This window comes from Nerophis ophidion, linkage group LG22, assembly GCF_033978795.1.
Source record: "Nerophis ophidion isolate RoL-2023_Sa linkage group LG22, RoL_Noph_v1.0, whole genome shotgun sequence".
Taxonomy (NCBI): Eukaryota; Metazoa; Chordata; class Actinopteri; order Syngnathiformes; family Syngnathidae; genus Nerophis; species Nerophis ophidion.
The window spans coordinates 27,117,552-27,141,314 of NC_084632.1; the positions used below are offsets into that span (position 1 = coordinate 27,117,552).

Here is a 23,763-nt window from a genome sequence, read left to right on the forward strand (position 1 = left end):
ACACATTTGTTCACAAAGTGGTGACCGTTTCCCAAGCCTTGTTTCTGAATGACTGAGCATTTCACGAAAGCTACGTGGGCGGCATGGCGTAGTGGGTAGAGTGGCCAGCCAGAGACCTGAGGGTTGCAGGTTCGCTTCCCACCTATTGACATCCAAAAAATCGCTGTCTTTGTGTCCTCTGGCAGGACACTTCACCCTTTGCCCCCGGTGCCGCTCACACTGGTGAATGAATGATGAATGAATGATATGTGGTGGTCGGACGGGCCGTAGGCGCAAACTGGCAGCCACGCTTCCGTCAGTTTACCCCAGGGCAGCTGTGGCTACTGATGTAGCTTACCGCCACCAGGTGTGAATGAATGTTGAGTTCCACTTCTCTGTGAGCGCTTTGAGTGTTTAGAAAAGCGCGATATAAATTTAATTTATTATTATTATTATTTTATAGCGAATCATGGCACCCACCTGTTCCCAATTAGCCTGCACACCTGTGGGATGTTCCAAATAAGTATTTGATGAAAATTCCTCAACTTTATCAGTATTTATTGCCACCTTTCCCAACTTCTTTGTCATGTGTTGCTGGCATCAAATTCTAATGTTAATGATTATTTGCAAAAAAAAAGAAGTGTTTATCAGTTTGAACATCAAATATGTTGTCTTTGTAGCATATTCAACTAAATATGGGTTGGAAATGATTTGGAAATCATTCTGTTCCGTTTATATTGACGTCCAACACAGTTTCCCAACTCATATGGAAACAGGGTTTGTATTTTATTTTTTATTTTTGTGTGCATTCTAGCTCGTAAATGAACGCTGACAAAGGTCAGCTAACAATGGAGCCTTTGAAAGTTGCTCTATTTCACCTATAAACACATCCAAACACCTCCATCAAGGTTTTATGTGCACCCTGTAAGTATGTATGTAATGTAATAACAAACATATTCACATGTATTACTTACATGTGTTGTTCATTTTAGTGCGTACCGTGGTGCATTCATTTCATAGACGCATCACGTGTTTTCCTTCAACAACACTGATTACTACTCATCTTGAGATACAACAAACATAATGAAACATTACTTACTGTAAAATGTCTGCTTTCACTGAGATCCCAACTGATGTAGTGTTCATAACGTCCCGTTTAGATGAACAATTAATAGGTCATCTCCACTCAAGATGATCTCCTGCCGGCCCCACTATGGACTTGTCTCTCGCACTCTTATGCTAGATCCACTATGGACTGGACTCTCACACTATTATGGTAGATCCACTCGACGTCCATCGACCTGTAGCTTGTGCAGCCCTTTGAGACATTCGTGATTTAGGGCTATATAAGTAAACTTTGATTGATTGATTGATAATCCTTGTGAAGGGTTAAAACAAAAAGGTGGGTGCAAAACTAGCGTCTTTTTGTGTTTTTCTTGCCATCTCCGGTTCAAGTCAAATTTACTATCTTCTCTGTTTATGGCCACATGATTTATAATCTAGAAGCAACTGTTACTAGCTCATAAGCGAGAAAGCCTCTCATTGGCTGATGGCGTCAATATAGCATCATAAGTTAGTTACCTCTGTGTGATCAATGCGCCGCTAAAAGTAGGTCCTTACCGTTAGCGTTTATTAGGGATGTAAAAAAAAAAGATTTTCAAATTAAACATGATTCTTTTTTGTTACAATGAGTATTCAATCCATCCATCCATCCATTTTCTACAGCTTATTCCCTTTTTGGCGCCTATCTCAGCTACAATCGGGCGGAAGGCGAGGTACACCCTGGACAAGTCGCCACCTCATCGCAGGGCCAACACAGATGGACAGACAACATTCACACTCACATTCACACACTAGGGCCAATTTAGTGTTGCCAATCAACCTATCCCCAGGTGCATGTCTTTGGAGGTGGGAGGAAGCCGGAGTACCCGGAGGGAACCCACACATTCACGGGGAGAACGTGCAAACTCCACACAGAAAGATCCAGAGCCTGGGATTGAAACCAGGACTGCAGGACCTTCGTATTGTGAGGCAGACGCACTAACCCCTCTGCCACCGTGAAGCCTGTATTCCATTCAAACAAATCAAAAATGTTTTTTTTTTTTTTTAAGGATTTTAAATTATATCCAAAATACCCCCCAAACTGTGCAGTTCAGCTCTAAAGTTTTTAAGGAGGAACTATTATTAACCCCTTGAGAGCTATCAAAAGTATCCTAAGACAAAATAGTAAACTTCCAGTTGCTCAGGATACTGTGTCATATAAACATTATGTTCTAACTGACATTCGTAATGTCTTTATTGTTTACCAGTAAGGGGTAATCTAGTTAATGACTATTTTAAGACAGAACAACATTACCCTTGTGTCTTCCTGACAGGGACACACAAAGTCTCTCGCACAACTTTAATCTGACCTTACTGCGTCGACAGTATCTCCAGTGTAATACCTGCTTCTTCACCATGAACACTCATGCCAGGTGTGTTTATGGACATCCAGTTACAGTTCCTCTGGAAAGTATTTAATGGTGCTTCACTTTTTTCCACATTTTGTTATGTTACAGCAGGGAATATCTTTGAAATTTGACACACAATACCACTTAATGAAAATGCAAGAGGTTTTTTTGTTTTTTTTAATTTGTTTTTTTAAATTAACCAGGTGTGGTGAAATTACCCTATGCATTTGAACCATCCCCTTGTTCCACCCCCTGGGAGGTGAAGGGAGCAGTGAGCAGAAGCGGTGACCTCGCTTGGGAATCATCTTGGTGATATAACAATAGAGGAAAAGATGAATGCAACAATGTACAGAGACATCCTGGATGAAAACCAACACTTTACATCCACCATGATGGCGCTAACGAAGTGATGCATACAGGAATGGGCGAAACTTCCTAAAGTGTGCTAAGCTTTTGGCATTGTATTCAAAAACACGTGAGGCTGCAATTGTAAACAAAGTATTGAGCAAAAGCTGTGAGTATTTATGTACATGCGATTTTTTATGTAATTTAAAAAAAGTAGCAAATGATGAAAAAAAAAATGTTTACATTTTAATAATGGGGTATATTGTGTGTCAAATTTTAAGGATGTATTCCTTTTTGGAGGAAAGCTGTAATATAACAAGTGAAGCGCTGGGAATACTTTCCAGATGCATTGTAAAACTGGCTTTTTCAGGATTGTGAATAACTTTAATCCTCATAAAACATCGCTCAATGACACACACTCATACTTGCCAACCCTGTCGATTGCCAACCATTCTCCCGAATTTCTTCCGATTTCCACCCGGACAACAATATTGGGGGCATGCCTTCAAGGCAATGCCTTTAGCAGCCCTTACAACCTCTCGTGACATCCGCTTCTCCTCCATACAAACAGCGTGCCGGCCCCATCACATGATATATGCAGCTTCTACACACACACTTAAGTGAATACAACGCATACTTGATCAACAACCATACTGGTCACACTGAGGGTGGCCGTATAAAGAACTTTAACACTGTTACAAATATGCGCCACACCGTGTAACCACACCAAACAAGAATAACAAACACATGTCAGGAGAACATCCGCACTGTAACACAACATAAACACAACAGAACAAATACCCGAATCCCTTGCAGCACTAACTCTTCCGGGACAGTACAATACACACACCAGCTACCACCAACACCCTCCCACCCCCCCATCCCCCCCCCACCCCATCTCCCGAATTTGGAGGTCTCAAGGTTGGCAGTGTATGCACACACCAGAATTTGAAGGTTTTTAAAAAACAAATTAACTCTTTAATTACTGTACATGATAATAATTACATTTATGAAAAAAACAATTGCATCACTGATTTAATTACCCATCCATTTTCTACCGCTCATTCCCTTCAGGGTCGCGGGGGGAGTTGGAACCTTTCTCAGCTACAATCGGGCGAAAGGCGGGGTACACCTTGGACAAGTTCCCACCTCATTGCAGGGCCAACGCAGATAAACAGACAACATTCACATTCACATTCACATTCACACACTAGGGACCATTTAGTGTTGCCAATCAACCTATCCCCAGGTGCCTCTCTTTGGAGGTGGGAGGAAGCCGTATTACCATCCATCCATCCATCCATCTTCTTCCGCTTATCCGAGGTCGGGTCGCGGGGGCAGCAGCCTAAGCAGGGAAGCCCAGACTTTCCTCTCCCCAGCCACTTCGTCCAGCTCTTCCCGGGGGATCCCGAGGCGTTCCCAGGCCAGCCGGGAGATATAGTCTTCCCAACGTGTCCTGGGTCTTCCCCGTGGCCTCCTACCGGTCGGACGTGCCCTAAACACCTCCCTAGGGAGACGTTTGGGTGGCATCCTGACCAGATGCCCGAACCACCTCATCTGGCTCCTCTCGATGTGGAGGAGCAGCGGCTTTACTGTGAGCTCCTCCCGGACGGCAGAGCTTCTCACCCTATCTCTAAGGGAGAGCCCAGCCACTCGGTGGAGGAAACTTATTTCGGCCGCTTGTATCCGTGATCTTGTCCTTTCGGTCATGACCCAAAGCTCATGACCATAGGTGAGGATGGGAACGTAGATCGATCGGTAAATTGAGAGCTTTGCCTTCCGGCTCAGCTCCTTCTTCACCACAATGGATACAACGTCCGCATTACTGAAGACACTGCACCGATTTCCTTTTCGATCTCACGATCCACTCTTCCCTCAGCTGTATTACCTTTTTAACTAATTACTTTTTCAGAGTAATTTACCCACCACAGTATATTATTACTTTGTATTGTAACCTATTTTTTTCTCACCCTTTTACTGTGGAATCAGAGCTGTGTGTAGAAAGAGTATGGCACTCCCGGTTTTAGACCATCTCCTACATCCATCCATCCATCCATCATCTTCCGCTTATCCGAGGTCGGGTCGCGGGGGCAGCAGCCTAAGCAGGGAAGCCCAGACTTCCCTATCTCCAGCCACTTCGTCTAGCTCTTCCCGGGGGATCCCGAGGCGTTCCCAGGCCAGCCGGGAGACATAGTCTTTCCAACGTGTCCTGGGTCTTCCCCGTGGCCTCCTACCAGCTGGACGTGCCCTAAACACATCCCTAGGGAGGCGTTCGGGTGGCATCCTGACCAGATGCCCGAACCACCTCATCTGGCTCCTCTCGATGTGGAGGAGCAGCGGCTTTACGTTGAGCTCCTCCCGGATGGCAGAGCTTCTCACCCTATCTCTAAGGGAGAGCCCCGCCACCCGGCGGAGGAAACTCATTTCGGCCGCTTGTACCCGTGATCTTATCCTTTCGGTCATGACCCAAAGCTCATGACCATAGGTGAGGATGGGAACGTAGATCGACCGGTAAATTGAGAGCTTTGCCTTCCGGCTCAGCTCCTTCTTCACCACAACGGATCGATACAACGTCCGCATTACTGAAGACGCCGCACCGATCCGCCTGTCGATCTCACTATCCACTCTTCCCCCACTCGTGAACAAGACTCCTAGGTACTTGAACTCCTCCACTTGGGGCAGGGTCTCCTCCCCAACCCGGAGATGGCACTCCACCGTTTTCCGGGCGAGAACCATGGACTCGGACTTGGAGGTGCTGATTCTCATTCCGGTCGCTTCACACTCGGCTGCGAACCGATCCAGTGAGAGCTGAAGATCCCGGCCAGATGAAGCCATCAGGACTACATCATCTGCAAAAAGCAGAGACCTAATCCCGTGGCCACCAAACCGGAACCCCTCAACGCCTTGACTGCGCCTAGAAATTCTGTCCATAAAAGTTATGAACAGAATCGGTGACAAAGGACAGCCTTGGCGGAGTCCAACCTTCACTGGAAACGTGTCCGACTTACTGCCAGCAATGCGGACCAAGCTCTGACACTGATCATACAGGGAGCGGACTGCCACAATAAGACATTCCGATACCCCATACTCTCTGAGCACTCCCCACAGGACTTCCCGAGGGACACGGTCGAATGCCTTCTCCAAGTCCACAAAGCACATGTAGACTGGTTGGGCAAACTCCCATGCACCCTCAAGAACCCTGCCGAGAGTATAGAGCTGGTCCACAGTTCCACGACCAGGACGAAAACCACACTGTTCCTCCTGAATCCGAGGTTCGACTATCCGGCGAAGCCTCCTCTCCAGTACACCTGAATAAACCTTACCGGGAAGGCTGAGGAGTGTGATCCCACGATAGTTGGAACACACCCTCCGGTCCCCCTTCTTAAAGAGAGGGACCACCACCCCGGTCTGCCAATCCAGAGGTACCGCCCCCGATGTCCACGCGATGCTGCAGAGTCTTGTCAACCAAGACAGCCCCACAGCATCCAGAGCCTTAAGGAACTCCGGGCGGATCTCATCCACCCCCGGGGCCTTGCCGCCGAGGAGCTTTTTAACTACCTCAGCGACCTCAGCCCCAGTAATAGGAGAGTCCACTACAGATTCCCCAGGCACCGCTTCCTCAAAGAAAGACGTGTTGGTGGGATTGAGGAGGTCTTCGAAGTATTCCCTCCACCGATCCACAACATCCGCAGTCGAAGTCAGCAGAACACCATCCGCACCATACACGGTGTTGATAGTGCACTGCTTCCCCTTCCTGAGGCGCCGTATGGTGGTCCAGAATCGCTTCGAAGCCGTCCGGAAGTCGTTTTCCATGGCTTCCCCGAACTCCTCCCATGTCCGAGTTTTTGCCTCCGCGACCGCTAAAGCTGCACACCGCTTGGCCCGTCGGTACCCGTCCACTGCCTCCGGAGTCCTATGAGCCAAAAGAACCCGATAGGACTCCTTCTTCAGCTTGACGGCATCCCTCACTGCTGGTGTCCACCAACGGGTTCTGGGATTACCGCCACGACAGGCACCAACAACTTTGCGGCCACAGCTCCAATCAGCCGCCTCGACAATAGAGGTTCGGAACATGGTCCACTCGGACTCAATGTCCCGCACCTCCCTCGTGACATGTTCAAAGTTCTCCCGGAGGTGTGAATTGAAACTCTCTCTGACAGGAGACTCTGCCAGACGTTCCCAGCAGACCCTCACAATGCGCTTGGGCCTGCCAGGTCTGTCCGGCATCCTCCCCCACCATCGCAGCCAACTCACCACAAGGTGGTGATCGGTAGAAAGCTCCGCCCCTCTCTTCACCCGAGTGTCCAAAACATAAGGCCGCAAATCCGATGACACAACTACAAAGTCGATCATGGAACTGCGGCCTAGGGTGTCCTGGTGCCAAGTGCACATATGGACACCCTTATGTTTGAACATGGTGTTTGTTATCGACAAACTGTGACGAGCACAAAAGTCCAATAACAAAACACCACTCGGGTTTAGATCCGGGCGACCATTCTTCCCAATCACGCCTCTCCAGGTTTCACTGTCGTTGCCAACATGAGCGTTGAAGTCTCCCAGTAGGACAAGGGAATCACCCGGAGGAGCACTTTCCAGTACTCCCTCGAGTGTACCCAAAAAGGGTGGGTATTCTGAACTGCTGTTTGGTGCGTAAGCACAAACAACAGTCAGGACCCGTCCCCCCACCCGAAGGCGAAGGGAAGCTACCCTCTTGTCCACTGGGTTGAACTCAAACGTACAGGCTTTGAGCCGGGGGGCAACCAGAATTGCCACCCCAGCCCGTCGCCTCTCACTGCCGGCAACGCCAGAGTGGAAGAGGGTCCAGTCCCTCTCGAGAGAACTGGTTCCAGAGCCCTTGCTGTGCGTCGAGGTGAGTCCGACTATATCCAGCCGGAACTTCTCTACCTCGCGCACTAGCTCAGGCTCCTTCCCCCCCAGTGAGGTGACGTTCCACGTCCCAAGAGCTAGATTCTGTAGCCGAGGATCGGACCGCCAAGTGCCCTGCCTTCGGCTGCCGCCCAGCTCACAATGCACCCAGCCTCTACGGCCCCTCCTATGAGTGGTGAGCCCATTGGAGGGATGACCCACGTTGCCTCTTCGGGCTGTGCCCGGCCGGGCCCCATGGGAACAGGCCCGACCACCAGGCGCTCGCCATCGTGCCCCAACTCCGGGCCTGGCTCCAGAGCGGGGCCCCGGTGACCCACGTCCGGGTGAGGGAAATCTGGGTTCATTTCGTTGTAATTCCATAGAAGTCTTTGAGCTGCTCTTTGTCTGATCACTCACCTAGGACCTGTTTGTCTTGGGAGACCCTACCAGGGGGCATGAAAACCCCCAGACAACATAGCTCCTAGGATCATTGGGACACGCAAACTCCTCTACCACGGTAAGGTAGCAGCTCAGAGAGGAGCCATCTCCTACATGATTGTTCAACCATCTCCTACATGATTGTTCAAAAGGCACTACCGGGCGCCATGACTGCTACCAAGGTTGAGCTGAAGCTCTGTGTTTGCAGCGTTTCCGTGTTAGTTTTTCCATCCATTTTTACTGCTTCTTTCAATGTGTAAAATCGCCCTGTTGTCCAGCCTGAGCCTGCTCTACCCTCGAAAAGTGTGATTTTTTTAATTTTTTTTTTGTACATCGCTTTCTTCGCAACCCGAAAAGGAGACACCTATGGGAAGTGAAGGTTGGTCATCAACAATCAAGAGCCACCTATTACAGCATTTTGTGCCATGTAAACAACACATCACAACATCTGTGTTTTGTTCAGGAGAGAACACACAGAAGCTAATACAAATGATAACAGAATAAATGGACAAATTAAAAAGATGGTTTGACAAAAACAGACAATCCTTGAATCTCAGTAAAAGTACAGTAATGCAATTTGGTAGCAGCAGAAGAGAAAGTCAAACATGAATACAAATAGACAGACATCCATCCATCCATTTTCTACCGTTTATTCCCTTTGGGGTAACGGGGGGCGCTGGTGTCTATCTCAGCTATAATCGGGCGGAAGGCGGCGTACACTCTGGACAAGTAGCCAGCTCATTGCAGGGCCCAAATAGACAGACATCAAATGACTAAAAGAAAGAAAATTTTGGGTGTAATAATAGATGATAGATTTAACAAGGAAACTCATATAAAAACATACAACATAAAGTGGCAAAAAACACTTCAATAATATAAAAAGCAAATATGTCGGTGTACCATATCTAAGTTATTAAGGAGAAATATGTGGAGAAGTCATAGTTTCTCCGTAATTGTTGGTCCAAAGCTAATGAAGACTGCAAAATTATACATTGACAAAATAAAAGCATGTTTTAATGTGGGTGGATGTTTATAACAATTTATATACACATTATTTTGGTTTAATTTTTCAGGAAATGTCCTTGGTAGCAAATATGTTACTTTTGTTTAGTTGACCAACTCTCTATTCAAGGTGCTCTGGGTAAATGTTGCCGTGTACTGGGTGGCATAGCTCGGTTGGTAGAGTGGCCGTGCCAGCAAGTTGAGGATTGCAGGTTCGATTCCCGCTTCCGCCATCCTAGTCACTGTCGTTGTGTCCTTGGGCAAGGCACTTTACCCACCAGCTCCCAGTGCCACCCACACTGGTTTAAATGTAACTTAGATATTGGGTTTCACTATGTAAAGCGCTTTGAGTCTCTAGAGAAAAGCGCTATATAAATATAATTCACTTCACTAATTCACTACTGGTGAACCTGTGCTTATGTTGACATGCTATATCATGTATAATGTTATTAAGTGATATTGATCTCCCCTTTGTACTAACTTTGCCCTCCTTCTCCCACAGGTTTCTCTGAGTCCAGAATGTGTGAAGGCCTTGATGAAACTGGTTTACTGTCCCCATTGCCGCGGCCTTGCCTCTGTCAAACCATGTGCCAACTACTGCTCCAACGTCATGAAGGGCTGCCTGGCTAACCAAGCTGATCTGCATCCTGAATGGCAAAATCTTATTGGTAAACAACCGAAAAAATGGAAACCCATTTGTTAAATACTCTCCTCTGCTTAGATACCATGATCCGGGTGGCGTCCAGTTTCAGCACAGAGCCCAGCCTCGATGTGGTTCTCTCTGCCGTTCCTGCTCAAATCTTTGAGGCTGTCCACACACTACAGGAAAACTTTGACACATACACAGCCAAAGTAAGAATACTTTCTCAGTATCTGAAACTATATCAGCCAAAAATTATTTGTTCTTGCAGAAATGCCAAGACTTCTAAGTCTTTATTTTGGCGCGGTCAACATGGATTAGGGATTAGACTTGACTTTAAATTTTGGCCATGTTTTGTGTCACAGAATGTTACACAGAATAATTTGGAGGATGATGTCACTTGATGAATACATTGCATTTGGACCAAGTATCACATTCACATAGTTCCAGTTTTATGCAGAGTACCTGTACCTTGTCTTTCAAGGAGTTTCCAATCTGATTAGTCAATTACAATAATTATAAATAATAACAGTGTGGTTGTAAATATATATATCTATATATCTATATATATAGATATATATATATATATATATATATATATATATATATATATATATATATAGATATATATATATATATATATATATATATATCTATCTATATATACAGATATAGATGTATAGATATATATATATATATATATATATATATATATATATATATATATATATAAAACAATATATATATATGTCACTTGATGAATACATTGCATTTGGACCAAGTATCACATTCACATAGTTCCAGTTTTATGCAGAGTACCTGTACCTTGTCTTTCAAGGAGTTTCCAATCTGATTAGTCAATTACAATAATTATAAATAATAACAGTGTGGTTGTAAATATATATATCTATATATCTATATATATAGATATATATATATATATATATATATATATTATATATATATATCTATATATATATATATATATATATATATATATATATATATATATATATATATATATATATATATATATATATATATATATATAGTATATATATATAGATATAGATGTATATATATATATATATATATATATATATATATATATATCTATATATATATATATATATATATATATAAAACAATATATATATATATATATATATATATATTGTTTTGCTGTCTTCACTTTTGTCTCCAGTAAGGGAAAGTATGTGCCTGATTTGGCCTTAGCAGAATATAACATTTCATAAGCCTCCATATACAAGCCCTTAAAACTTTAGTAATCGCGCATAAAATGTATGTCTTTTCCTGTTTAACCACTTTAAAAAAAAACGAAAGTCTAAACATTGCTTGATTTCAAATGCAAAATTAGAAAACAGTCTCACCACTGTCTAAATACTTTCAATCTTACGTTTGGTTCTAATGTAAAATATCATTAAGAGTTATAAATAAAACAAAACAATACAAAAAAAACTATATTGTGATTGTATGCTAGAAGAGGATTTTAAAAATAAAAGCACAATAAACAACAACGAATGACTAGATGGTGACATCTAGTGGCTAATCTTATATACTGCATGTTGTTGCCCATGAAAATTGTATATTCTTGCTGAAACACCAAGATCACATATAGTTCTAAGTTCTAATTAATTCATGTCATTTGAAATGTGTAGGTGTACCAAACATGTGGAACTCCAGGCGAACCCGGCACAGGGAGTCCTCCGCTTCACCAGCCAAAGAAAAAGAAGAGCGGCTCTCTGACCGCCTCAGAATACAAACCCTCTCCCACTGCAGGTCTCAGACTGGAGATGCAGGTGTGTGAATATAATGAATTTATTACTGAGCAAAGATAGCAACACTTGTTACCATGTTGTTAGCATCTGGTTTGCTGGGCGCCTTTTGGGTGGTTATGAGTAGCTGAGATAGGCTCCAGCACCCCCCGCAAACACAAACGGAACAAGCGGTAGGAAATGGATGGATGGATGGATAGAGTTTGAATCTGGGCATCATGGTGAAACAGGGGTTAGTGCATGTGCCTCACAATCTGACTTCAGATTCAGAAGTACTTTATTAATTCCCGGGGGGAAATTAGATTTTCAGCACAATCCCATTCAAGATCAGACAAACATTACTGGGAGACAGAAAAAGGATCGCTGACGGGTCAGCGAACTTCCGGCGCCCCTTACAAAATAAAAAAAGGTGAGAAACAGGTCAACGTTGGCGACCGGGGGAGGAGAGTAAAAAAATATTCAATCAAAGACTGGACTCCAGGGAGGGGTCCAGACTCAGGTCAAGGGAAAAAAAAACCTCATAGCCATAGCACACATAATCAAGTTACATATAATCAACACAAATTGCAACAGAGGGAAGGGAGTGGGAGCTACGGGGGCCGGCTGCTGCTGTATAAGCGCTCGTCAGCCATCCATCACCCCAAAGGGATTCAAGTGTCGAGAGCGTTGGATGGGGGTGTGTGTGTGTGTGTGTGGCGTATATTTTTCGTGGATGCATGTGTGTGTGTGTCAGCCTACAGCGTGTCTTTGTTCCACGGCCTTTGTGTGATTACAGCCGCCAGTCAGTCCAAAGTCAACAACAACAGATGTGTGTCCAAGAGAGACAAGAAGGCAGTTTGTTGTGTCTTTGCCCCACTGTCTTTCGGGAGAGTCTCGAAGCCAGGGAAACAATCCAAGTTAGAATGTTCTGTTTGCGAGTGAAAATAAAATTAGCTTTTCACTCTAGATTGTCTATTACTGGTCCTCAAATTCATCCTGCAGGGCAGACAGTCCAATTTTGTACAAATCACAAAATGCCTGCATCCTCCAATCATTTGTGGCATCTTTGGGGAACTTTGAAGACTGCCAACAACTTCCAATTTGTTGACAAACCACAGCAACACTTACTCCAATCAACAGATGTTCTGTTGTCATAATTCCGAATAGGTGGATTTTTTCACGTCCTTGACTGAGAGGGTCGCCAAGCACGCGTCACTCCTTCTTCTCCCAAGAGTCTGTCGTGTGTCCAGCAACATCTGCTCCGTCAAAACAAGCAGGCTCCTCCAAACCCAAAATATCGTCAATTTCGTTGAGAGGCAAGTTAATTAGTTCCAATGTTTAGATTTGGAGAGCAGTGCAAAAAGAGGCAACACTGAAGTTAAGACCAGACAAGACAAAGAAGCAAGAAGGAAAGATAAGTGAGAGGAAATGGGAGCCTCCGCCCTCGATGAGTGCCACTAAGAGAGAGCCTTCCACACAGAAAAAGACCTTTCTGGTGTAACTATCATTTTGTGCTTGTTTTTTCGCCTCCCACAGTCTATACACATGTCTGTCAAAATTTCAAATATTTGATGTACACTTAAAAAACATGTAAACATATCAATGATTTGGATTAAATTGAATGCATTTTAATAGATAAAGCTTGATTTACATTAACTCTTTCAGGGCAATTTTGTTGTGGGTACAGGACCGTGGCCATCGGATGATTTGCATAATTGACTATGATGCATGTATTTTTTTTAAAGCTACAATATTAAAACATATTTAAAGAGACAGCTGATAGTTATTAGTATCCACATATCTTGGTCTTGTTACATAATGTGGTTTTGCTCTATTTTGTAATTATTGCTATTAAGGTTGTGTGATGTAGACAATATACGATATAAATGATTTTAAATATGGCTGATGATAGAGCTTCAAATACTGTTGTCCTATCGTGATCATTCAGGTTGATGACACATTCTCACTGTGTTCTGCAATTTGACAACAACAAGCTGCAACGAACGCATCCTCAACGCAGTCCAAGCTAACAACTAACATCCCTTCACGGTGCCATCTCGCGACCATGGATGAAATTAAACTGTCTTTCTTAAAGTAACAGTATCACTGGAGGACGAGGACACTAGACACACAGTAGGAGAAGACAATAAGCCATTGTAACCGCTAAGCTAGAGCTCTTGCACGTAAACAGGTGGGCGAGCTGTTAAAAATAACGACAGTAATTATTCCAGGTATAGTGTCAGTATACGGTTGATGCTCCAGGGATTACATCGATATTTTTCATTACTGCATTTTTGTCGTTTTTGTTATTATTTACATACTCAATAAATATATTCCTGGGCATACAGGAGCAGGACTGTAAGGTCCAAATCCAACAGATTTAAATCTGAGCAATTATTAGCATTTATTTGTTTTTCTTTTTACAGTAGTTATTTTGCACTGACTTTATTTTACTCCAAATATCGTATGAAAAAGTGAAATATTAAACAATTGTATTATTTGATTGATATTGTTTGACGCTATCTTGTGTTTTTGTCTGGTCAAAACATAAATGTTCTTGAGTATTTGAAGTACCAGTGTAAGCATTATTATGAACAATACTGCCTCTGTAAGTACTCGGTATTGGATCCCACATTTGTTATTCGCAAAACTAATAAAAAGCAGCCAAACATACTTATTACATTTTTACAGGAGTGTAGATGGAACCGTGTAAGAACAGATATTAACAGTAAATTAACAAGTCAATGAACAATTGTTTTGAGATAATAATACAACTGGAAATTACGCAATATGTTATCTGCATGTGCCAGCAACCAAATTAGAAGCTTTTATTGCCCGTTTTGAAATTGTTCTATGAAAATTCATATGGCAAATAATATTTTGTGAATTATATCGTGATAGCAGGAGGCATGGAGCCATTAAACCAAACAAGATAAAGGCTGGCTCTTACGTTGCTAGTTTCGTGCTAACATATCCTCGACGATCCTATTGACAGGAAACAGAAATTAGCATTAAAGTCTGTGGAAACGCTAACCTTGTACTACTAAGCCAGTCTGCTACTCAGTACTACGTGCTGCCTAACTGCAGAAGCCTAAACATTTTTTTTTTTATACAAATAACGTAAACAATGTTATGTCGATCATGACTGCCAGAAGATGGTAGCACATATATACCTTCCTGTATCAGTTCCCCCCTCCATTTTTGGGGGGTGATGATGAATATATGTATGGTATTCTTTACATGTATGGTTATATCGCTCATACTATAAATGTATGCATTTCCTTATGGTGTCATTCTCAGGTGTCAGATCTCTCCAGTAAATTAAGGGAGATGAGGCAGTACTGGCTGCAACTTCCTGCAGCACTTTGCAGTAAATTGGCAGCAGGCGGCGCCAATCAAGACAAATGCTGGAATGGAATGACCAAGGCAAGGTGAGAAAGGGACATGTTCTTAGAATACTGTTTGTTCAACTTTATTTTGGCATATCTTTTTCCAGCATAAAATCATGTTCTGCTAAAACACTTTTGCATGTATTTCAGCCCACACACACACACACACACACACGTACGAACGCACAAACACACACACATTCTTGTGTTTCTTACTTTCTTGAGACCTCTGAAAATTGCCTACCTCTTCAGGACCACCCTTTCTAGATATATAAAGATTTGTATTTACAACATTAACAATATATACATACTATGCAAACATGAAAATGCTTGATGGCTTGTACTGTGCGTCAACATACGAGTATTATTATGATGTGTGTATGAGGTAAGACATATTATCTGGTGTTTTGTTTCGCAATATTATGCAAAAGCAAGTTTCTTACCTTCTGATACCTGTTGATCTGTATTTGGGATCTGCGTAAGTCCTGAAAAATTGCGCTCGTTCGCCTTTGTAGTCCATGGCGATTCGTAGTTGATAAGCTTCTTCTTTTTCTCTATCTTCTTGTTATGGGACATTTATCCTCCGCTGTTGCCATTTCTAATATAAAGTAGTGTAAAGTTCTTAATTATATCTGTCATTAAAGCGCTAAAACATACCGATGTGGTGAGTTTACATTATTCACCCAAGGAACTTTATTTGTTAAGATAGTTCCGGTCGAACGTTTTTTCACGGCACACATTTCCGGTGTCGTTGTTTCCGGATGAGGAGATGCTGCTCCGTTTTTGATTTGAGTAAAGTCTCAATGTAATTAAAACAGCTAGCTCCATCTTTTCACACTTCTTCCACTCCCGTCCTTGCACGCTACACCGCTACAACAGAGATGACAGGGAGAAGACACTGCCGAAGGTGAGCCACGTAAATAAGACGTCCAAAAAACGGCAATTCCTGAAGCGACTGTCAGAAAGCGGCTTGAATTTGATCTGTAAAACATCATCTATGCAACATTTTGACCAAAGAACCACAATTACATGCTATGTAGACCACAAGGAAGTGGTTCCAATTTAGAAAACAAATAATATGACTCCTTTAATGTGCCCTAAAATCCGGTGCTCCATATATTTGACAAAAGCTCCAAAATAGATCATTCATTGGCAGTGTGATTTATAATTTGCTGCGCCCTATGGTCCGGAAAATATGGTACATTAAAATTTGCTGTCAAAACGAATACTGCTGCACACAGATCTACACCACCCCAATGTATGTGATCATTATTTACAAAGCAGAAACTGAGAATGTTACAGATTTCAATACAAGGAATTCCAAAACAGTAGAAAAAACAGAACAAATTCAAATCATGGAAGTTGAAGTCTGGAAATTAAATCAACAGCTGAAATAGAAAAACAATTGATTTCACACAAATAATATGACACATTTTTAGAGTAGACACAGCACTAATATCTAGTCTAATTGCATCCTCGCAAAACAAATAGTAAACAAAATAAAACTAAGCTGGTGTGTTGGAATGGTGTGACAGTCAAAATTAAAGAAACTATCAGAAATTGTGTCCGGTCTGTTTCTCATTTCCCACACTCTTTTAAGTCCCATTCCTCTGTGCTCCTTCATAAAGGTACCTTCCTGAAGTGATGGGTGATGGCTTAGCCAGCCAGATCAACAATCCAGAGGTAGAACTTGACATCACCAAGCCAGATATGACAATCCGTCAACAGATCATGCAACTCAAAATTATGAGCAACAGACTAAAAAATGCTTTGGAAGGCAACGATGTGGATTTCCAGGATGCAAGTGAGTCATTTGTTTTTCTTCTCCAAAGAAGCTAATCTTTCTATTGCTTTCACTGCGGAGGGATTGTGAAACATTTACATATTCTGTAGTCCAACATAAAGCTGCTATGCTTGTTTACACAGAACTTTTCCACACTTGCAAATTGATACCAAAGAATGTTTTTACTTCTTCACTGATCTGCCGTTCCTACCTGCTTATATGACGCTCCATCATTACAGAGGTCCTAATTAAACAGACATACAATAATGTATCAAACTATCATGAAGAGAGCTAATTCATTGGTTCAACGGTCTGAACTTTAGGAAAACACCATGTCTTGAACCTTTCCAATCAGGGTTTTATGCTGCCGATTACGATTACGATCATTCATGAGTGAAAATGACAGATACCATTACCGATAAGATGGATTATTTGTTCTTTTTTTTAATTTTTATAATGAGTCCTATTGACAGTTTAACAATATCAATACATTTAAACAAGTTACTTCTTCTATTTTATTACATATTGTTTGAGCAAAACAAAGATAATAGTCCTTAATTACTAAACTCAATAAAAAAGACTCCCCAATCGTCTATAAAGTAATGTACTATACCTGGATCGGTACCCAAAACATTACATTCACCCATTCAGACACTGCTTTCAGAAGCTGCCATGCAAGGCGCTAACACGGCTAATCAGGAACAAGGATGAAGTGTCTTGCCCAAGGACCCAACAGCCATGACTCGGATGGCAGAAGCTGGAATCGAACCTGGAACCCTTAAGTTGCTGGCGCAGACGCTCGACCATGTGCACCAATCCGACCCCGCTACCTGTTTAAATCCTTTAGTTATTGCCTTTGAGGAAGTAAAAATATTGACTTGATCACTGTAGTATTGATCATATACTGATATTTATAGGTATCAACACCAACAAAAGTTGTATTATCCTCTCTCTAGACTCTTATTAATCCATGTATTAATTTCATTTTAATATCTGCTTATTTTCTGCTGTAACAGGTGGGGGTGTAACGGTACACAAAAAATTTGGTTTGGTACGTACCTCGGTTTAGAGGTCACGGTTCATTTCATTTTCGGTACAGTAAGAAAACAACAAAATAAAAATGTTTTGGTTATTTATTTACCAAATTTGTAAACAATCGCTTTATCCTTTTAACATTGGGAACACTATAATAATTCTGCCAACGTTAATCAACATTAAACTGCCTCAAATTTTTGCTCGGATTAATTAAAATGACAAACCTTTACTTTTACAGAAAAAGTGCAACATTAAACAGTTTCAAGTGAACTCATCATGCTTAATTCATCGCAGCATTTGGGAAGTCTGTATTTGATTGTTATTATGTAAATGTTATATTTTTATCAACATGTGATAGCAGGGAACCTGTCATTCAAAACTTTTCTGTCCGTAAAACAAACAAACAAACACACACACATACACACACACACATACACACACACACACACACACACACACACACACACACACACACACACTGCAAAATGAGCTAACGTTACACTAAAAGATAATTAGCCTTCACCTCAAGCCAGAACTGCGAGCGAGCCGAGCTGCAGTTTAAGTTTCTAGAAGGTCAACGGGCTCATATTGATGTTAGTAGTAATTGACTGGGAGGTGTTTATTATCATTTGGGGAGAATACGCTGCTTTTTGCTCACCTGCTAAACACCTATCTGCTCGAAGCTGAAGCATTTACTACATGCGCTCTGAATACGCACTGCTGATTGGCTGTTACCGCTATACTATATATGTAACCAATCAGATGGTTTTGTGGGTGGGACAAGGCTGGGGCTGAGACAGAGGCAGAAGAAGCAAAGCAGCTTGTTAAGACTTTAGCTTAGAAACTCATTCGGTACACCCCCGTACCGAAACGGTTCAATACAAATACACGTACCGTTACAGCCCCAGTAATAGGGTTCCATCTACACTTTTCAAACTTTACGAAGCACTTATTTATTGGTTAGAGAAATACGTGTTTAACTGTGAGCATGCCTGCTCTGGGTATATAACATGTTAAGCCACATCCTCCAGTGATAACGTTACATGATCAAGATACTAAGAAATGCAGTTTATTTTCTGTAATGTGATTAATATTAACTGAGGGGAATGTCTTCACACTGTGTATGGAGATACAGTACATAATTAGCTGTTAGCCACTTGTCAACTGGTGGTCTAAAAATAAATACAGTGTTAGCCAGAGAGGATCAGCGTTTGTGATCTTCATTAAAAAGCATTAATGGGCAAAGCAGATCACCTACGAAAATCAGACGGTACGATTGGTTGGCACATTCCTAATTATATTGAGGAACTTGGACGACCGTAAATACATTTGCAGAATCTTGCATTGACATTTTAGCCTTGCAAGCACACTGGGATCAAACTTGTGATTTACATAACTGAGGCGTTCTCCTCGGCAACCCATCAAGTCCTCTCCTTTTTGGCAGTTACACATTTTTTTCTGTAACGTGATTGATGTTACTAAAGTGTTTCTGCAGCTTGTTTACTTCTGATGCAGTCAGTAGTCATTGGTTCAACTTTGTTACTCATACTATTAGTGTTCCTCAAGGTTCTATTGTAGGTTCTCTCTTTTTCCCCAGTTAAGATAATCAACCGGTGGCCTGCGAGTTCAGTTCAAAAAACTTGTAAGAGAACCGAATTTTTGCAGCAGATTCCTAAAAACACCAGAGCGCTAGGAGTGTAACGGTACGTGTATTTGTATTGAACTGTTTCGGTACGGGGGTTTCGGTTCGGTTCGGAGTTGTACCGAACGAGTACACATGCTAGCAGCAACCGGGCTAGGACAACATGTAAAAGCCAGAGCTGGAAGACCCTCCTGCCTCGTTAAGATCTCCCATTTGGGAACACTTTGGCTGCACGATACAACAATGGAGGACGGAGGTTTGCCAATATTGTTCAGCAGCTGCTTCTGACATCACGTCAAACATGTGTTGCACCTTTCCTGCGCAGAGGAGACACTCTCTGGGGCAACACCCTTCACTCTACCCGGCAGTGGGTCTCCACTGCTCCGGGCTCCAGGGTAAATGAAGAGTCCGGCGATTAGTTTCAAATCGTGGCTTTATTGAGGTCTTGCACACAGCCAATCCAACAAAACACCAGCCACTCCCGCACTCGCGCTAAGCGCCCTCACCTCGCTCGCCCACACACTCATTAACGTCACATGCTGTCACATATTTAAGGGCCACACATACGCAATTCTCATAAGACATGCTAACCCATTCGAAGCGTCACCACTGTATTCAAGCAGCCTCTCCTCTGCGAGTCAGGCAGGGTTAAAGCAATAACAAATGTTTTTGTAGCAAAACTAGATTTTGACCCACTTCTATGGTGGAAGAACAATGAGCCCATATATCCCCTTACTGTCAAGTTAGCCAGGCTAATAAAAGTCTCAAACAATCAATCAATCAAAAAAAAGCGCTTTATATGTAGAAAGGTTTTCTTAAGACACCATTCTGAGCCTTATCTTTTTTATTTTTTATTTTATACATGTTGACCACATTAACCCTGGCAATGGAGCCTGTGTGTATATGTATGTTATGCCATTGTTTACAAATTTGGTAAATAAATAACCAAAAAAATTTAGTTTTCTTACTGTACCGAAAATGAACCAAACCGTGACCTGTAAACCGAGGTATGTACTGAACCGAAATGTTTGTGTACCGTTACACCCCTATAGAGCTCTGTCATAAAAAGGATCTTTGACTAGCTTATTTGCAGAAGTTCTAAAAACAGCATAGTGCTCCTGAAACTCTGACAAAATAAATAGACCAAAATCAAATGTGTACTGCAGTTCTTCGGAATATCCAAAATAAGACTGACTGTGAAGGGAACAGTTCTGAGCTTTCTGGAAATGTGGCCCATAAAACAACTTAGTTGAATAACCATGGTGTACAAAAAAGATCTATATGAATATAATGTACTGTATAACTATTCCGCTTAGGTGATGACATCAGCGGTTCAGGAAGTGGTATGTGCCTCAGTGGTCAGTGTCCTCGGAGCAGACCAGGCCTGTACGCCTACCCCCCAGACAACAACCAAGTCATTGGTGCAGCCGGGTGCCAAAGCCTCCTGTGTAACCGCCTACCGCTGCTCCCGTTGGCTGTCCTGCTCCTTTGTCGATGACGCGCTATCTATCGCACCGTCTGCCCGACCCTGAAGTCCAGAGAATGACTGGACCGTGGGATGGGTGAATTGTGTTCAGTGGAATGAAGTTGGATTTCCCGAAAAAGCAAAAACTGGCTCCTGATTTTTCCCTGTTTGACTACAGTTTGATGGCCTCTTTTTTGTTGAGCTGCTTTCAAGGAATTTCCCGGAAGCAACTCATGAGGAGAACAAGACAAAACGGAGACAGGGAAGAGAGACAGCGGAAGGATGAAGAATGGAATGTGGGTGATGACTTATTGACTTCTTACAAGGTCCACTGTGCTCCTGTCAGTAGTGACTGAGCTCAATGCTGAGTTGGCCCTTTGCTGTACGTGATGCGTCCATCAAGGCTTTTTCATTTCAGTGTATTTTTTTTTAATCTGGTGTCAAGGGTGTGTACCTGAACACAATTGTGTAAGATGTAAATGTGTGTGTGTCTTACCGCCACTGTATAGTGTGTTTGCATACATTGACTATATCAGACTGGCAACATAACGAGCCATGGATGTACATAGAGTTTTCATCATATTACCTCCCCACATAACTTGTGACGTAACTGTCGAGATTTTGTGGCTGAACAACAGGTTTATTTGTATTGCTGCAGAAAAATAATCACTCTTCGTAAATGTATGCCATGTGTGGACGGCGATATTTACAGTTCATCCAAGGATTTCAGCTTTTAACACACTTATAAACAGAGCACAGACTAGTGTCTTTGCATCCATGAGTTTTATCTTATTATGGTGGCATGCCAAACTTTAGATGATTAGTCTTCTGATTGACCCACTGAGACCGTATCACGACACGCTCAATATAAACTCAAAGGGATTCATTTGTGTATGACCTCTTACTTTTTCAACAACTCTTGACAAAATATGATACCCTATTGTGAAGATTTGTCGCAGCAAATACACCTAATCAGAGCCTCCTAGTTTCATAAATAAATTCCAATTAACATTTGGAGGTACACTATATTGCCAAATGTATTTGGGCACCCTCCTTGACTCACATATGAACTTGAAGTGGCATCCCATTCCTAACACATAGGGTTCAATATGATGTTGGTCCACCTTTTGCAGCTATTACAGCTTCAACTCTTCTGGGAAGGGTGTCCACAAGGTTGCGGTTTATGGGAATTGTTGACCATTCTCCCAAAAGCACATTGGTGAGATCTGAGGGCCAGGCTCTCAGTCTCCGTTCTAATTCATCCCAAAGGTGTTCTATCGGGTTCAGGTCAGGACTCTGTGCAGGCCAGTCAAGTTCATCCACACCAGACTTTGTCATCCATTTCTTTATGAACCTTGATTTGTGCACAGTCATGTTGGAAGAGGAAGGGGCCCGCTCCAAATTGTTCCTACAATGTTGGGAGCATGAAGTAGTCCAAAATGTTTTAATATCCTAGAGCATTCAAAGTTAAAGTTGGAGCCCAACTCCTGAAAAACAACCCCAAACCATAATTTCTCCCCCACCAAATTTCACACTCTGTACAATGCAATCCGAAATGTACCGTTCTCCTGGCAACCTCCAAACCCAGACTCATCCATCAGATTGCCAGATGGAAAAGCATGATTCATTACTTCAGAGAACAAATACTTTTGGCAATATAGTGTATGTTTGCCATGACTCAGCAAGCAAGAATTGACAAAGTGTAAGTTGTACTGTACATGATCAAGTAAAAACAAACCAATAAGAGCATGCAAACTCCACTTAAAGAAGCCTCAGCCTAGATTTGAACCCAGGACCTGCTGGGTGTTATGCAGACTTGTTAACCATGTGCTTCTATTTGGTTTTAAATACGACAATACAATGGTATCTCAATGTAAATGTTTTGAGTAAGAAGTATGCTTAAGTTGCAAGCAAAAAGTTTGAGTTTCAAGCATTCCCTGCATTAATTAGTGCACAGTGCCGAGAAGAAGTGGAAGATACTTATTGAATTAAATATAGAAAATCATTAAAAACATGACCAAGCTTGAAGCCAATTTGGCAAAGCCATTCGAGTGTAGCACTGCTGGTCTGCACCATGCTGAAGCAGGAATGAGTCCATCACCAGCCATGATTTTTAAAATGATATCTAAATGACATATTTAGATATGCCATTTTTTCATATCCATTATATGTGAAAAAAACTGCTGATGGTGTGTTCGACAAGGAAGAAGTACACACAAGTGTGCTGTTTTGGGACAGCCAATCACCAATCAAATTGATTTAAATCATTTTAAATGGGAGATTCTTATTTAAGATCTACTGTAAGTGTTTTCGGTTAAGCGCTCTGTCACAGAATCAATTAGACTCTTAAGCTGAGATACTAGTGTACACAGAAAATAGAACTGTAAAAAAAAATAGCTGGACTTCCTTTATTCTGCAGAATGTTGACTTTTTAAAGGCACATAATACAGTATCACCTGTACTTGGCTTGCCTTTATTTGGATCTGTAACAGTCAATACTGCAGATCCCCCCCATCCATCGTACACATAAAGTTAAAGTGACTTGTGTATGCAATTGTTATTTTATTGTTTTTCTGTGTTCCAAATGACAAATCCAACACATTAAACTCCGATTGTATAATGTTGACTAAGTTTTGAATATTTCTGTCTGTTTGTATGGATGTCCTTAGTCCAGGCACTGGCTTAAACATTTGACCGGGAAACTAACAATCAAGGACTCAGAGTGTACTCAGCTGGACTGCCTCTAGGTGATGTTACAATTGTCCAAGACACAAAGCAAGAAGAAGGTGCTCAAAAGTACAGTGAGGCTTTTCAGAATGTGCTTGCCAGATACTAATGTAGATTGGATTTGTCTTAGACATGCTACTGGTTAGCATTAGCGATTTTACATGGCGATTTCAACACCTCCAAATGTGGTAATCAAATCTACAACTAAGATGCACATTACAATCCAA

At 42.1% G+C, this 23,763-nt stretch overlaps 1 protein-coding gene across 1 annotated transcript in view; it reads left to right on the forward strand.

Moving 5' to 3' along the window:
- gpc1a (glypican 1a) overlaps window positions 1–23,435 on the forward strand; it is a 99,874-nt gene extending 76,439 nt beyond the window's left edge. The window contains exons 5-10 of the mRNA XM_061883633.1: window positions 9,583–9,748; window positions 9,802–9,932; window positions 11,400–11,540; window positions 14,796–14,926; window positions 16,513–16,688; window positions 20,661–23,435. Of these exons, the coding sequence (XP_061739617.1) occupies window positions 9,583–9,748; window positions 9,802–9,932; window positions 11,400–11,540; window positions 14,796–14,926; window positions 16,513–16,688; window positions 20,661–20,842 (927 nt within the window). The 3' untranslated portion in view covers window positions 20,843–23,435. The remainder of the gene's footprint in view (window positions 1–9,582; window positions 9,749–9,801; window positions 9,933–11,399; window positions 11,541–14,795; window positions 14,927–16,512; window positions 16,689–20,660) is intronic.
- Window positions 23,436–23,763: the final 328 nt, after the last annotated feature.